The 17,967-nt window shown below is 37.5% G+C and overlaps 1 protein-coding gene across 2 annotated transcripts in view; it reads right to left on the bottom strand.

Moving 5' to 3' along the window:
• Window positions 1-17,734, bottom strand: part of NOX4 (NADPH oxidase 4) — a 177,669-nt gene extending 159,935 nt beyond the window's left edge. For both annotated transcript variants that reach the window (XM_059186909.1, XM_059186903.1), the window contains exons 1-2: window positions 17,478-17,734; window positions 16,703-16,798 (exon numbers count right to left, since the gene is read on the bottom strand). In XM_059186909.1, coding sequence (XP_059042892.1) covers window positions 16,703-16,798; window positions 17,478-17,534 — 153 coding nt within the window. In that variant the 5' untranslated portion in view covers window positions 17,535-17,734. The remainder of the gene's footprint in view (window positions 1-16,702; window positions 16,799-17,477) is intronic.
• Between the last annotated feature and the right edge of the window lie 233 nt (window positions 17,735-17,967).

Here is a 17,967-nt window from a genome sequence, read left to right as displayed (position 1 = left end):
CAGGCCCTGTTTTTCTTCCGTCACAGGTCCAGCACATCTGATCACAATTACAGGATATTTATTTAGTCACATCTCAGCTACTCTTCATCAGGAACAATCATTCCAAAACCTTGCATCATTCTTCCTCATCCTTAAACCATTTTTAATTTCTCAACATTCCTCCTAGAACTTGGAAGCCAAACAGATATACTAGAATAATTTTGAAAGGAAGTAACAGTCAAAGCAATGGTACACCCTCATTTGGTTAGTCTTGTAATCAAACTATCCTTAACAACATATATTAAAACTCATACAGTGGGTGTGTCTGGGTGGCTCAGGCAGTTAAGTGTCTTCCTTCAGCTCAGGTCATGATCCCAGGGTCCTGGGATCGAGTCCCGTGTCCAGCTCCCTGCCCAGTGGGGAGTCTACTTCTCCCTCTGCCTGCTGCTCCCCCTGCTTGTGCTCTTTCATTCTGTCAAATAAATAAAATCTTAAAAATTAATAAATAGATAAAACTCATACTGTGACTACAGAATATTCTATATTAAGATTTTTCTCTCATTACTCTCATTTCTCTCATTACCATTTTATTTCTCCTGAACTCAATCTTGTTTGTTAACGACTCTTATTATTTTAATCTATGAAGCTGTCTTTAAGTTCTATCTTGATCCTCAAAATACTAGCAATCTTAGCTAACTAAGCATGTCTTTTAACTATAACTTTCAACTTTGAATCCAGTTAAATTTCTCTTAGTCTTTCTTTGAAAAAAAAAAAAATACTGTCTCCAATAAGATATTAATTCTGAGAAAACTCTAGGTGTATCAAAATGGCTAAAATGGCTGAGAGAGTAGGTACTCAGTAAAATGGACTGAATGGATTGTCTGGTATAAACTATTCATCTAAACTTCCTGATGCATACATTTCTTTTTTTTAAAAAAGATTTTATTTATTTATTTATTTGACAGACAGAGATCACAAGTAGGCACAGAGGCAGACAGAGAGAGAGAGAGAGAGGGAGGCAGGCTCCTCGCTGAGCAGAGAGCCCGATGCAGGGCCTAATCCCAGGACCATGGGATCATGACCTGAGCCAAAGTCAGAGGCTTTAACCCACTGAGCCACCCAGTCGCTCCTGACGCATACACTTCTAAGCATTAGACTCTTCCAACAAATTCTTCAGAGTTTAATTAGTCAGCACACAGTGATCCACACTAGTTCATCTCCTGGTAGAACAAGGCATTACATCAAATGTAAGATGATAAATAGGTATAAGAGAGTAAATATAAATCAAAAATAATCTTTTTTTTCCCTAAAAAAACTAACATTTAATAGGTCCAAAATATCTCACTTTGGAACTTCTTTTTTTTTTTCCCCCACCCTTCCATCCCCCTCGCTTCGGAATTTCTTAAAAAAAATAAAGTGGCATACAGAAATACTTGTCCAAGTGTACATAAAAATTTCTATAAGGATACACTGCAGTATGGCATCTGATAAAAACAAAAAGACTAGGAACAAATTGGTTAACAGTAGAGAAATGAAAAAAATTATCTCTACATTATTGGACAGTCTTTAGCTACAGAAAATAAGTTAAACTTGTATAATGGAAATGAATTAATAATATGCACATGCAAAATGTGTATCTGTATGTAACATAGATTATATAGAAATAAAGGAGAATTCCTAATTTTTTTCTATGGTAACATCAGTATTCAATGTACAGAGAAGCACGTGTTTCTTTTGAAATGTAATGAATTTACCAATTAAGTACCAAAAACTAAATGGATAGATCACAATGAAAATTTGCAATAAATAAAATTAAATGGGTTAATACACTTTGAATTTCTAATAACATATCCAAAGGACATGATTATACAAACAAAGGAGGTATTCTACACTATGATGTTTTTCATAACATTTTCTGGGTTAATAGAGACCATCTGAATGTCCGAAATTTGGGGAGTGTTTGCAACAGGTATGTTTGTATTTATTCAATGAAATATTAAAAATAAAAAATGTATTTTTGAACTATATGTGATAATATAACAGAAATAAACCTAATATAATATTTAACGCTGCATGTTAAAAGAAGAATATAAAACTGTTTATTCTAATCATATTATTAAAAAAAAAAAAGAAATAACCAAAATGTTAATGGTGGTTAGGTGTGGGTTCTGAGATGATTTTTTTTTTTTGCATTTCCTCCCATTTTCTGTAACAAATATGAAAAAGATTTAATAAACCTGAAAGTCACAAGAAAAATTATTTTGTAAGTAAAATGGAATGGGGGGAAAGTCTTAGAAGTACAATTTGAGGAGAAATATTATCTTAAAATACTGAAAAGCAAATACTGAAAGGCAATTTTCCTTTTATTTCAACTTTTGTGCATTTGTCCATTTTCCCCTCTTAATTGGATGCATTATTTTCATACTGAAAAATCCATGACAAACTTTATAAATTATCTTGCAAATATTTCCATGGCTTAAGGTGATAGCTTCCAGAAGAAGGACATTAAGCTACTGGGCTCTTTTTTTTCCAGCCTTTGATAAACAAGAAGATATTTACTTCAAGTTCAGGATCAATAAGACAGTGTAAGATAGGACAGGACATGACAGTGAAGGGCAGAATAGGATGGGACAGAAGAAGACCGAATAGGACAAGACAGGACAGGACGAAATAGGACAAGGCTGGACAGGGTAAGATTGGACAGGATAGAACGGAATAGGACATAACAGGACAGGAACAGGAAAGAGGGGAAATGTGTGAGTGGGGGGAAGAGGGGAAATAAGAAGTGACATTATAGCTGGCAAGGAAAAAGGGGATTCCAAGTAATGAACAGAACTACCAGAGTAATGGAAGGGTGTCAGAGACAGCGATTCTTGCACACTACTGCAACTTAAGTGGGGCCCACACATTAAATATCATCCAAACCACAGCTCCCTTATGACAGAGAGCATCGCACATTTCTTACAGCTTGGTCAGCTTATGTGCTCTTAAAATATTTACCAAAGCGTTTCAGAGAAAAAAAATAAAGTATTTCTACATATATTAAAGTATTAATAAAGAAAACCCTCATATGCTACCATGAAAAAAAAAGAAAAGAAAAGAAATAACCTTCCAAGCACACTCCATCCCACAGCCTTCGTAACCTTGCTTGGTCTCTGGGTCCATATAGCTGTCTATTATATTACACTTTGCAGCTCAGACAGTTTGGATGAATCATTGCTGTGACAGGTCTGTTTACTTTTCTGTAATCCATTCCACTCTATTCACCTATCCTTTTAATGTTTTCTTCTATATTTATTCCATTTCCTGTATCTCTTCTTTTTTTTTTTTTTTTTTTTTAAGATTTTTAAATTTATTTGAGAGAGAGAGAGCACAATGGGGAGGGGCAGAGGGAGAGAGAAACTTCAGCAGTTTCTGCACTGAGCAAGGAACCTGATACAGGGCTCCCTCTGAGCACCCTGAGATCACAACCTGAGCAGAAACCAAGAGTTGGAGGCTTAACCGACTATACCGCTCAGTGCCCCGTTGCCATTTCCTCTAAGTCTGATGTTATATGTGTTATTAATAATAACTGTAATACTGTTTTTACTGTAACTGTTTATATGGGTAGGTTTTTTGTTTAAATGGTTAATATCATGTGCAATACATAAGAAAAAAAACCGTAGGAATACAGAACTCAAATAATAACTTTAAATACTTGCTGCATTCTTCCCTTTAGTTATCCAATAACCTTTAAACTTCTCACTGAAAACCAGTTACTACAACTGAATATCAATATTTAAAGTTGTACCAAGTGTGATCACATCCAATGTCATCTCAATCTCACTAAAAACCTTTATAACAAGTATATAGAAATATCCTAACAAAAATGGGTACTTTTGTTACAGTATGAACAGATTACTTGTCCTCCAGGGATTGGGCAAAGTTTCTAAATCACAAAACCAGGAAACTAATGTATAATATCTGTACTCTAAGAATATGCTTTATGTTTATCATGATGTTTAGTTGTGATAAAGTCATAAGTCATGATTAAGTCATAGGAAATCAGAGGAAATCGGAGGGTCTCTTTCTGGGAGAATGGGCAAGTACACTGTGGCAGATGGGAACCACAGAATACTGTGTAGCAATTAGAAACAAAACCCCAAAGAACCGCATAGTCACATGACAGACTTTAAAAACCTAATACCAGATGGAAAAAAAGCAAGAAACAGAATGAGTCTATGCATAATGCCATTTTGGTGAATTCAAAGAAACATGCAAATAAAATAACAATAGAAGGATACATGTCAGCATGTTAAAAATGTTCCTGTTGTCGGGAGGAAAAAGGAACTGGGGATTTGGAGAATGAGGAGTAATTACACAATGAATTAATAAATAAATGAATGATGAAGAAAGGAAAAGGCCCAGGAAGGCAGTCGGCTACAAACTAAGATACATGTTTAAATACTCGGTACCTGAAATCCAAAACATAGCTTTTTAAATCCTTTGTTTTTACAAAGAGTCACTGCTAATGTCCTTTAAAATTAGCTCTCTCTGTGTGTACTTCAATCTTCGGTTGGTTTGACAGAAAGCTTTTAAAAGGCCAAAAAATTGAGATAGAACTTGAAAACCATTACCAGTTAAAAAGCAATTAATTGTGAGCTTCAATCGTTTTGAAATTATAATTAACAAAACACACTGCCACTTGCAAAATATCTCTCTAAATAATTCATAATATATACACTGTCTGAAATTAGGAGTTAATGTCTCTTAGTTGCTGGAAATTTTGTCATTAGCGGCCATTTACAAGTAGATTTCAACATCAAAACATTCTTAACTTCAAAAGTGTCGCCTAAAAGAAATGACTCCAGCATAGTCTACTATAACTTGCCATTAGCAAGAAGGGAAATCATGCTTTTTGAAGGCCTCACACGCATTTCTTCCTCATCCTACTTAATCCTCTCTTCAAAACAAAACAAAAGCCTGTAAGAGATACTAGGTTAAACTATGCAAAACTGCCATCTTTTTTTTTTAAGTCAGACTATTTCAATACTGGAATTTTTAGGTAATTCAATTTCATAATATAATTCTCCATTTAAAATTGAGGAAACTTAAGGCTTTGGAGGTTCCAATAAATCATTTAAAGATACATTTGTTATAAGATAAAGTCTCGATTTCCACTTTAGTCAACTTGTCCATAAAAATCCATGTTCTTACATTCATTGTTCATTACATTGTATTGTTTTCATTAAACTTTGGAATTTTCCCAGGTGTTACTATATTTGAAATTTAAACTAATCGTCATTACATGCTTAGGAAAAGGTGGTAACAGAGTTTTTACAAGAATTTTTACATGTGTCATAGAAGACTTGAACAAATGTTATAAATCTAAAAAATTGGGTTGTACAAAATATATTTTCTTCTTTGAGAATAACATGTCTAAGCTGTAAAATCAGTACAAGTCAAGGACTAGTTCTCATCAGGCAAACCAAAATTAAGTAAACTCTATAGAGCCATTGTGATCGTAAACTCCTGTCAGATGTTCATTTGATTCATTTCCCCTTCTCTTATGTTTTACAAAACATACGAGATCAAAAATAGTTCAATGATGGGTTCTACATAGTCCAAGCCAAGCTCCAACCCTACAGAGAACTTCCATGGGAGGTAACAAATGTAATACAGACAATGCCCAACAGCAAATGCCTTTTCTTGAGTGGAAGAACATGCAATGGAAGCTCTGCATTCTTGTGGCTTAATATGAGTCATTTTCTTTTCCAACTGGAACCCATTAATATAGACCACTGATGATATTTGCTTAGTTTTCCCTTTAGATATTTGGGGGGGGGGGGATGGGCAGAAGGGAGGGGGTGGAAGTGGGAATAAAAACATATTCTTTACCTTTGTTTGCATGACTCAAAGCACTTTATAAATGTGCTTTTGGGTCCATGCTTTTCAAACTGAGAGAATTAACAAAGCTCAAAGGCCCAAAGTAACTTCTCAAAAGCAACTTGGCCCAAGGAGATCAGTGAGAGGTAAATGCATTCTTATCACCCTATTTTCAGCATCTTCACAAGGGGTGGTTCTTTTCTTGTACCACGATTTTCTTGGGTCACCCTCATCAGCCTGGAAATCAACGTTTTCATTCAAGGTAAGGTAACAGCAAGTTATGCAGGTAATTAGAAGGCCCATAAGAGAGAGAAATGGGGGGTGGGGGAAATTAGCATAGAGAATCAAAAGAAATTTGTTTAGATCACTACCCCTTTGTATCCTTCCAATGCACCTGAGCTTTCAAAGATCACATGAAACAAAATTAGTGGCACTTTGAAATCAACTATTGGATCATCTTATCACCAGAAAAAGGAATCTAGTCAGAAAGGCATTCATCATAAATCATTTCTTATATTTATCTTAGTATTGAAGTGCCCACTTTTCTTCTTAAATTTCAGGTGTATAAAATGTTTTTACTTTATGTACATCACACATCTCTTCTTGCCTTAAACTATCGAAGACCTCTGATATCCTTGGGATGTGTCCGAAGACCTTTAACAATTTCCCAAATTCAGAAAACCCTTAAATCGTGTGATTTAAACCAATTCCCCATAGAACTTGTATTTGATTCATTTATCAAATGAAGTCATTATCAAATTCAAGTTCTCAATTTCTAAATACGTAAACATTCTATCGATCATGCAAAGTCCATCTTCTCCTTAATCTACTTTTTCTTTAGTCCCACTGCCAAAGCACTAAAGAAACCAATTTTCACACTTATTTTTACCACATTGTTTGCTTGTTATCACATCACAAAGCTGCTTTAAAATGTGGATACTAAGAAGTGAGACCCACTCCCCACCTAAGTCATCTGCTCTTCTACTAAGGTCTCAGTCTTAAATTCTTAAGGCTTAAGTCTTAAGGCTAAGTTCATGCCTTAGCACAAATTATTAATTACAACATGTCACAAACCATCAAGATCTCATTTCAAGAGTCAATACTGTAAATGTAATGCATATTGAATATGAAAGGCCATCTGACACTTGTCCCTCATTCCTTTCTCCATGACTTTGCTTTTGACCCCTGGAGGAGCTCTGTCATGGTGCCATGGCTGGAGCCTTAAAAGCTGGGACAAATGACAGGACGCAGCAACAGTAAAGAATAACTACTTTTCACATCCATGATGTTTTCAATTATTCAAAGTACTTTCCTATCCTTTGTATCATCTTATACTCAACATGACACTCTGAGATACATAGAACAGTTTCATCATGTTTCAGTTAGGTGAACTGTCACGTGTGGCTATGAAGGAGAGAAGAGGGAAGGAAAGAGGAGAATTGGCATCTGGGGGAACACCTATTATATAATGGTTTCTATCCTTGGTACTTTATCCCACAAGCAAGTTATTTATAATTTGTTAGTTTCTCCTTATGTAATAGAATTTACCTTATGGACTAGTTGAGTGGCTCTGTTGTTAAGCATCTGCCTTCATCTCAGGTCATGATCCCAGGGTCCTGGGATCAAGCCCCACATCGGGGCCCCTGCTCTGTGAGAAGCCTCCTTCTCCCTCTCCCAATCTCCCTGCTGATGTTTCCTGTTCTCGCTATTTCTCTGTATGAGAAATAAATAAATAAAATCTTTTGAAAAAAAAATGTATAAAGAATGCAATTCAGGGCATCTGGATGGCTCAGTCCGTTAAGTGTCTACCTTAGGCTCAAGGTCATGATCCCAGGTCCTGGAATCCAGTGTGCAAGGGTTTCTGGCTGAGCAGGGAGCCTGCTTCTCCCTCTCCCTCTGCCCCTCCCCACAGCTTGTGTGCACACGCTCGCTCTCACTCGCTCTCTCTCTCTCTCGCACACAGCCTCTCCCCCAAATAAACAAAATCTTAAAAAAAAAAAAAAAAAGTAATACAATGTGTGTCCATGAGAACATTTCAATGAATTTTGGCTCTTATTTTTGTTTACAAGCATAAATAATTTATAATAATCCTATTCAGTGCTATTAATACTAGGAATGCTAAATAACACTACCTAATTACAGTAATAACTATCATTTGCTGAGTACTTATGTACCAAGTGCTAAGCATTTCACCCACATTTTCTCATGTAATCTTCACAAATAAACTGAGGGAAAGATTTAAATTCAACTTCACAAATGAGTTAAACTTACACTCAGAATAGAAATTTACCAGAATCATCAAGGGAGATAAAGGCCTGAGCTAGGATTCAAACTCATAACCATTTAGCTCATGGTTTAATGATCTTTATTTGATTGTTTTTTGAATATTTTATTTTCTTCCCCAGTATGACCTAGGCACTTTTAAAATCAATTTTAAGATCATCACATTGCTGAGCATGATGAATTAGAAAACTTGACTAAGATTAAAAGACTGACTTGATAAAGGAGACATTTATTTTCACCAAGTTCATCTGTCAAAGGAGCTAAATGAACTAGATTAATCCGTAAGATCCCTATAACATTCAGTCATTCTACAAGCTCTTCTGCCTCAGGCTGGGAGAGAAAGCATAAAGCATATGGCCTCCAGAATTGTGAGGAGACGCATTTTTGTTGGTTAGACCGCCCAGTCTGTGGTACTTTGTTATGGACGCCTGAGCAAACTAGCGTGGGAGGCACCAGTTAGGCTGAGGTCTACAGGTCTGTGCCAGGTCTAAGAATAATCCATAAACAATATTCTTCCCCTGATTCCTGATCGAGTACTTATCGATACAAAAACACACAAACATACATATAGACAGTCTGATGCACAGCCAGTGGGAGGACACATCAGAAAATTCCGGTTTTAACCCCATCTGTCTCAGAACTTCCCTGGGAGTGCACAGTGATTGAAAACAAGGTCCTCAGTATGAGACAAATGTGGGTTCCAATAGGGCTTCTCCTGGGGTTAGTTGTGTGACTTGGGGACAATTACCTAACCACTCAGAATCTCAGTTTCTCAATCCCCTAAAAAGTGATGCTTCCTATCTTCCAGGGTTGTTACTTACAAGGATAATTTAAACAAAAGGAGTAAGTGAAATTATATAAAGAAAGAGCAAAGAACTAATTATATCTGGCCTATACTATGTGATTAGTAAATGGTAATAGTTGTTACCAGGTTGAACTATATGAAATGGCTGTTATTTGATTATTCTTTATCTAAATAGCAATTCATGTAGTTCAGCCTAATATAATGTCACATAGAGACAGAAGAGCACAATAGTTAACAATACAAGTTCTGGAACCAGGATGTGTGGGCTGGAGTCCTGCCTCTGTCACTCACTAGCAAGTCACAGAACTTCCCTAATGCAGTTGCTCAGGTGAAAAATTAAAAATATCTACTCTGGGGGCACCTAGGTGGCTCAGTCAGTTAAGCATCTGCCTTTCGCTCAGGTCATGATCTCAGGGTCTTGGGATGGAGCCCTAAGTCAAGTTGGTCTCCCTGCTCAGCAAGGAGTCTGATTCTCCCTCTGTTCCCTCCCCACCATTGCTCATGTTCTCTCTCTTAAATAAATAAATGGCTTTAAAAAAAAAAATCTACTCCACAGGATGAATGGAAAATCTTAAGCAAATTAGTCCACACAAAGCCTATTTACTAGACAGTCCTCAATGAATATAACCTACTATTGATGTTATTAATATTATTAATAACAAAATGAAGTAAGTAGATTTGAAATTCTCTAAAATTAATTCTACCTTCTAATTCTATGCTATTTTGGCTGGTATTGATAAAAGACAATTATGCAGTGGACATTCAGCTATATATAATAAAGAGGTTAAACACTGAGTGCTGTTAAGTCCAAAAACTATTATGGAATCAGAAATAATTTAAATAAAAATAAGTCTCATAAAAAATTCCTTGATAATTTGTCTGAAACAAATCTAAAACAACTATAATGCTGAAAATTATGTTATCTTGGGAGTAAATTATCTTAACTTCTTAAATCGCTAAACATCTTTAAGTATCATTTCCCATAAGATGGAAAGCTAGTGGTCTACACAGTGTGGGGTTTAATTTGTTTATGTGTATGTGCGTAGAGTTGTTCATCATAACAGACTAACTGTTGGACTGAGGATCAATAGACCAGAATCGTGACCAAGCCACTCATTCAGTGGGTGATGGTGAGCAAATGACTTCAACTTCATCTTTCTGTTTGGAAAAATGAGGAAGAAGTCTATGTAAAGATACCAAAGCTTAATTCCAAGTCTAAAATCCTGAGTCTCCAATACTGTAAAAGGATTAAGACTATAACGATTGCATCAAGGGTAAAAGTAAGTCCTTTCACCCGCCAATAAACAGGAAGTAAAGTATTTTCAGGTAGCAGAATGCTAAGAATAAAAACAAACAACAACAAAAAATCACCCATTCAGTTAAAAAATATCCCCTGAATTGAAACACACTGCATGCTTAGGCAAATCTAGCTGCTTTTATATTTTATGCAATAAATGAAAAGCATTAATGATCAAGCCTTTTCTAAAACTCATAGATGGTATATATTCCTTCTCAGCAGAAGTAAAGCTGCTTGGGTCAGCTATGAAACCAATACTGATTTAAAATCCTAGGTGCATTTGCACAGACAGTCTAATCTCTGACCTTAACAAATTCACAGGACATCATATTTCTGTCTCCAAAAATTGTTAATTATGATATAACTTCTAGGACTTTTGAGAGGGTAAATTAGTTAATATTTCTTAATCACTTAAAGGATAATAATTAACCAAAGATAGATCATCACTCTGAGACTAGAAAAAAATCTCAATGTTCCCAGCTTTTTTCCAACTAACACAGGTATCTCAATAAAAGTCTTTAAAAAAGAAAAAAAAAGATCTTCATGATGGTGCAGTAGATCTAAAATAATTGTTGGGGGGGAGGTTCTGGCTGGTTCAGTTGGTAGCACATGAGACTCTTGATCTCGGGGTTGTAAATTCAAGCCCCACATTTGGTGTAGAGATTACTTAAAAATAAAATCCTTAAAAAAATAATAATAATTGTGAGACAAAGCAAAAAAAATTAAACATCTCATCATGGCACCATGAGAATAACTAGGTTGAAACTGAATGTTCCATATACAAACATTAGTTTGGGAGGAAAAAGATAGTAAAACCAAAACACATTGAATCTGGTCTATAAAACACATTCTCTTCTCAAAGTAAGACGTTCTTATCAATTAAATTATATCTGTTAATTATTAAAACATCAGAAATACAACTCAGAAATAGATGAACTTCAGTATGAGGGCTTCTATCCATAATATATTGAGTTAAACTGCCCAATATTTCAAAAAATTTAGGGAAGAAATCCTATTTCTCAGGGTCAGTGACAACATGTTAGGACTTTCTAGTAAAGTGCAAGCAACTGCATCTTCCATTCCTTGAAAACAAATAAATCAAAAATAGATTTTATCTTAAAAAATCAAAGTACTCGGGCGCCTGGGTGGCTCAGTGGGTTAAGCCACTGCCTTCGGCTCAGGTCATGATCCCAGAGCCCTGGGATCGAGTCCCGCATCGGGCCCTCTGCTCAGCAGGGAGCCTGCTTCCCCCCCCCCCCGCCTGCCTCTCTGCCTGCTTGTGATTTCTCTCTCTGTCAAACAAATAAATAAAATCTTTAAAAAAAAAAAAAATCAAAGTACTCCTTTATTTAAAATTTTGTTATGGGAAGGTAGAGGAGGTTATTCCTTGGTTAGTTTATGTGTAAGTGTGTTTGTTTTGGCTTCCCTCAAAAGAACTTTTTTTTCTTCTTCTTAGCTTAATTTTAAGATTCCAAAACTCACAGCATGTCATAATTAAACATCTCCTAGGAAGTGCACAGTCTGATTAGCACATTAACTCAGGCATAAACCAGCCGTGACCAGGCTGCCTCCAGGTCTGGGTCAGACCAGTTTGGGAGAGAACAGTCCTGATGAAAACTCCTAAGAAGACACATTAACCTCAATGTTACTTTATCTTCCATCAGTTAAGATCTTCTTTTCTCAGTCAGTTTTTACGTGACTTTTTTAAACCATTAATCCTGGACGGAGAACAAACCACTAGCATCCCATAAATATAAATAAATATAGATGTAAAAAATAAAGCCACTAGTTCTGAGCATTAAATAAGTTTACCTTCACTCTCAAAGGTCCCCACCACAGATGATTAGGGAGAAGTCAGAGATATTCTTAAGGTGACCCACAAATAAAAAGGGCCCATGACTTCCCATCCGATATCAACTCCAGTTTTGGAGAGGGAGAGTAAGAACACTACCAATATCCCTATGTTTTTTTTATTGGGCTGGTTGGTGGCCAGCTGTTTGCTGTAAAACAAAATGGTAAGTGTGTATGACCATGGGAGTAGGAATATCTTCTCCCACAGTCTATGCTTACGCTGTCCAAAATGGTGACCACTAGTCACACACAGCTATTAGGCATCTGAAATGTGCCTAGGCCCACCAAGACACTGAATTTTTAGGTTTAGTTTTTTTTTTTTTAATTTAAAACTTAAAGCGAATAGTTCTTTGTGTTATTAGAAAATTTTTAAATACGTTTGGAACAGCTTAGGTATGTCAATTCACTTTTTTATTTGTAAAATTTTATGAAACCTAGACACAAGTCAAGTACTTCTGATGAAAATCTGGTGACTGAATTATGATGTGCACAAGTATAAAATACATTTAGGCAACAGCCTAAAATACCTCATTGATATTTTTAAAAATATTGACTACATGTTGAATACTTCAATCCAATACAATAGTTTAGATAGATCACTTTAAATAAAATACATTATTACACTTAATGCCACTGGAGTTTTAACTTTTTTAACGTGCTACAAAAAAAATTTGAATTGCATGACTCATTACATTTCCGTTGGGCAGCACTGATGGTGAGTAATAGTAACCAGTAGCCTAACTACCAGAGATGGGCCAGTGAAGTGTTTTGAAAATTTGTGTAGCATGAGGAAAGGCAAAAAGGTCAGACAGGACTGCAATCACATCCCAGGTCGGATGCTGAACAAGTCATCAGCTTCCTCAGCCTACTTCTTCCCATGTGTAAAATGGGAAGAATGGTTTCCTGGCTTAAACCAAATATTTGTAGATTTGTTAATACATAGTTGGTTTCCAGTAGAAAGCAGAGATTTCCAACTACTAAGAATTAACTGCTTGTCAATATCTATGCCTTCTTGCAAATGGGCTATATTCTGTAGACCCTTCCCTCCCCTCATACTTCTATGACTGTTACTGTAACCTTACTTTTAAAGATGAATACTGGCAATCTTTATACTCAATACTATTATCAAAATAATCAGCAACTGGAGGAACTCCTTTGATTTGTGTTTTAAAGTGGTAGTAATTTCATCTCCAGGAATACCATCATTATTTTTAGGAATCTAAAATTCACCTTCAAGAGACTTATGGGAGAACCTGGGTGGCAGAGTCAGTTAAGCATCCGACTTGGTTTTGGCTTAGGTTGTGATTTCAAGGTCATAAGATCGAGCCCTACCTGGGGCTCTGGGCTGAATGGAGAATCTGCTTGAAATTCTCTCTCTCTCTCCTTCTACCCCTTCCACTCGTGCTCTCTTTCTTTCTCCCTCTCTCTAAAATAAATTAATAAATATTTTTTAAAAAGAGAGACATCTGTAATATCAGAACACTTATTATGTTCCTTTCAGTCTTTCTAAAATTCATCACAGTGGGACCTTGTCCTCATGAGGGTAGGCTCTAAAATGCACTAAGGCAGTAAGTTAATAATAAGGAAGTATCAGTATTACACATGTAAAAGATGGGAGTCAGAAGTATTTATTTTAAGATTAATTATATCCCATTGTTATACTCTATTTTCTTTGCCACTTGAAAGATGCCTGCCAATTCTTACACTATATAAGGTAATACCATAATCATCAAAAGATTAAGAATAATAAGCCTAGGACAAATAAAATTAAGTCCTCCTTCATAAAGCAAATAGTAAAACCATAGATAGAGTTCATTTTTCATTAAAATATAGACTGAAAACATTCCAAAATGATTTAGATAAATTAATGCTGAGAAAAATATCATATAGGTAACTACTGAAAACTGAGAAGTTTGGAAGTCATCTTTCATTTTTCAGGAGGATGACAAGGAGAAAAACCATTCCTTTCCTCCCCACAGTGATTTTTCACACAGTGTTGACTTCTGACAGGATGGCCTAAGGGTCAACTCACTTTGATCATTCTTAGGTTTCTATAAAAACTAATTTACAATGAACCCTCTCTTCTTCTATCTGTTTGTTGCACTTTGTACTCACAGTTTTCAATTTAGGCCTTTTATCATTTTTTCCTTGGCCTCACCATTGAATCTCCCTAACCTGTCTTATTATTCAAACAAAAGCACTAGAATGTGATGGTGAGAAAAAAAATAATAATAATTTTTTTTAATTAGTTGGGTTATATGTGTGTTTATGTGTATACCCTTCATCGTATCTGACTTGTCACCAAAATAAATTTGATGTTGTCACACAGAATCTAAGCTCATAAAAATTAACTTGCTTGTTTCCAACATAATTAATTTTAAGTAAGTTATTATTTTAGCTTAAACTATATCATAGAGATGAAATCCAAAGTTCATTTCTGGCTTCAAGTTGCCTCTTCTTAAATTGTATATTAATACAAATATCTCCTTTAAAAAATTTGTCATTTTTGACAAGAAAATTTGCCATCATAACCCTTTTGAGTTTTCTCCAAGTTATTCATATAGTTACATAAAAGGTCAGATACTGCCTACTGAAAAATCCTGTGTTCACTAATTCATACCTAAGGGGACTTACAAGGGGGAAAAAAATTTAAAAGGTCAGAGATCTTCATATATTTATTAGAGAAAATTTTTCTTAACTTGCTTATTCAATTTTAAGTATTTATTGTTCGATTTTCCACTAGATTATAAGAAACTTGTGGGCAGGAACAAGGGCTCCCTTTCCGTGTGCCCATTTGAAAAGCATGGGTTTCATGACAGTTTGATAGATGGTTAAATGGAAAGGTGGTTAAATGAGAAAGAGAAAGAAATGTTCAGATTTAAGAGTTACCAAGAAAATGAGGAGCACCGGGACGGCTCAGCTGGTTGAGCACCCAACTCTTGATTTCAGCTCAGGTCATGATCTCAGCATTGTGAGATCAAGCTGGATATTGGGCTTACACTCAGCACAGAGTCTGCTTGAGATTCTCTTCCCTTCCCCTCTGCCCCTCCCCCAGTGTGTGCTCTCTCTCTCTTGCTTGCTCTAAAATAATAAATAATTTTTAACAGTTACTAATAAAATAAGTTTCATCTTTGAGAATATTTTTCTTAACCCATTAGTTAAAAATACAGGCGTTGGATGGCGATAACGTGTCGATGTAGGTTCATCAGCTGTAACTTATGTATCATACTGGTAGGGGATGTTGATAATGGGGGAGGCTATGTATGTGTGTGGGTAGGGGAACATAGGGGAAATCCCTGTACCTTACTGCCAATCTTACTGTGAACTCTAAATAGCTCTAAAAAAAATAAGCTCTTTTAAAAAATCGGTGTTAAGGGCGCCTGGGTGGCTCAGTGGGTTAAGCCGCTGCCTTCGGCTCAGGTCATGATCTCAGGGTCCTAGGATCGAGTCCCGCATTGGGCTCTCTGCTCAGCAGGGAGCCTGTTTCCTCCTCTCTCTCTCTCTGCCTGCCTCTCTACCTACTTGTGATCTCTCTCTGTCAAATAAATAAATAAAATCTTTAAAAAAAAAAATCGGTGTTAAACTTCGAAAATATCAATTGTGTGACTGAAAGATAATGAAAAATAGTACTTTACTGTATAAAATAAAACATCAGTTAATTAAATCTCAATTGATGGCAGTCTTAGTTAGCATGTGCCAAGCACTACTCTCTGAGCTGAAGTCTGAAGATAAATAAGATCCGTAAATGTAAAGTAGGAAATGCAAAGCTGGTGAACTAATCCTAATTTTAAAACATCATTAAACCACAGAAAAGAAAACAATGCATCTCCTATTTAGAATGTGTTCTCTTCCCCAATGAAAGGGAATGACAAAATTTTTTTCAGATGCTCTAAAATTTTTCAATACACTTTATTCTTCTTGCTTGTTGCTCAGAAAATGCTGACTCTTAATATAAAGTGAGATGTCCTCAAGGCCTCTGTCTTCTGTTAAGGAGTCAAGTAGGAACGGAAAGAATGAGATCAGAAACGCCATGGACCAGAGAAAAGGAAAAATATCAACATGAGATAAATCAGAACAAAGTTCTGCACAATATCATTCTCATATTAGACCAGAACCCGGAACCATAATCAACCAGTAACCTAGGGTAAGAAGCTAAGAAACGGCTAGAAATGAATAGCTGCCTCAGACACATACTTTGTGAGAAATGGCAGTAAAAGGAAACAGTGCAGAAATCCTCTGGATAAGCTTATGCGCAAGCTGAAGTCTTCATTAGTGAAAACTAAAAGCCTACCATTGGTGGGTCCTGCTGGAGAAGCAGATCCTTCAAGGCATTTGGCAGCTGACAAGAAGCTGCAACTTCTCTCAGGCACTACTAGCCTGTTCTGACAGGTTCATTCCCTTCATTTTAGCACATAGAATCTTTGGGTCTTGAAAGAGTCAGTCCTTTTAACCTACATGAGTGTAAATGATGCATCAAGAAAACGGGACGACTTCAGAGAAGAACAAGCCTTTCTGAAGCGAACAACCAGGGTTTCTTTAATAAATGGAAGAACTGACCAAGCCTGGTAGCAGTGTCCGCCTACCTTAAACCCATTCTACCAGGTTACCCAAGTCCCACTTACCCCTAACATCTGGTGGAGGTAGTGATACTCTGGCCCTTGGTTATACAGCAGGAAGGTTTTCCAGAAAAGCAAGACATTCAAGGAGAGCCAGATAAACTATATCACAGAGAAAGAGAAAACAAATTTAAAAATAAACATTACTTGATGAATGGAAACCTTAAGTACATTCGTTGGACTCAATACTTTCAGAGGAAGCTGGGTTAGTAATTGCAGAAAGCATTTTCAATTAACCAGCAGGCTAAAAACAAAGCTGAAAAGAGCAAAGCAAATCTTAACTCAGTTTCTGCACTTGAGATGAAGCATTTGGATTTCAAAGAAGTCTCCCAAATGATCGGCAGACATCCTCTGCAGTACAAAATGAGCCTAAGAAATCGGTGACATCACCTCGTCCGGAGAATTGCATGTTGTTAAAAATGCAACACCGAACAGAAGCAATCTGGGGAAAGAGTAAAGCGGGGGAAGATGTTTAAAGGGTTAAGAAAAAGTTGTGTTCACTAAAAGTGATCTCTTCTCCCTTCCTCCACATCCGCTCTCCCATCAGTGTGCAGAAAAGTTCCCATGCCTTTGGAGCCGGGATGCGATTGGGAGGTGGGGGGGGGGGGGGGTAGGTGGTGGTATTATCTCCAGGTATTAACAGCGGAAAGTTTTGTTAGTTGAGAACGTTTGAATTAGAGGCGAAACTTCTTCCAGCTTCCCACCCGCGCACGCTCAGAGAATGAATCAAAGTTGCTGCACGAGAGACAAAACGCAGGGAGAGCCTTGCCCGCCATCCTACCAGGCAGAGGTGTTTAACCCCTTCGTTGGCCAGCCAGTTCCTCCAAGACACAGCCATGCCGCCGGCCCCGCCGCGCTGCGCTCTCCGCCGGCTGGCCCGAGAAGGAGCGGCGGCGGCCGGGGCAGCGGTTACAGTGGTGCGGCCTGCGAGGGGGGAGCGGGCGGGGACCGAGGGTCAAAGACTGAGTGGAAGCCCGGAGCCCGGCGCCGAGCCAGCCCGGGCGGGGTCTGCGTCCCGGAGCCGGGTCTTCCGGGCGCCGCGGCTACGGCCCGCGCGGGGTCTGCGCTGCGCCGTCGGCGGCCCCGGCCCGGCGCTCGGAGCGCGCGCTCCCGGTCCCCGCCGCCCGGGGGCGCGAGCCAGCCCCGCCGCGCCCGCCCCTTTGTCTGCGGGCGAGCCTGTTGTTGTGGCTGCTGCGGTTCAGGGTGTCCGGCTGGGGACCGGGGGCGGCCCCCGCGCAGCCTCAGCCCCGCCGGCGCGGCTCGCAGAGACC

This window comes from Mustela lutreola, chromosome 1 (genome assembly GCF_030435805.1).
Source record: "Mustela lutreola isolate mMusLut2 chromosome 1, mMusLut2.pri, whole genome shotgun sequence".
NCBI classification, from domain to species: Eukaryota; Metazoa; Chordata; class Mammalia; order Carnivora; family Mustelidae; genus Mustela; species Mustela lutreola.
This window is presented reverse-complemented; position numbering and strand designations above follow the sequence as displayed.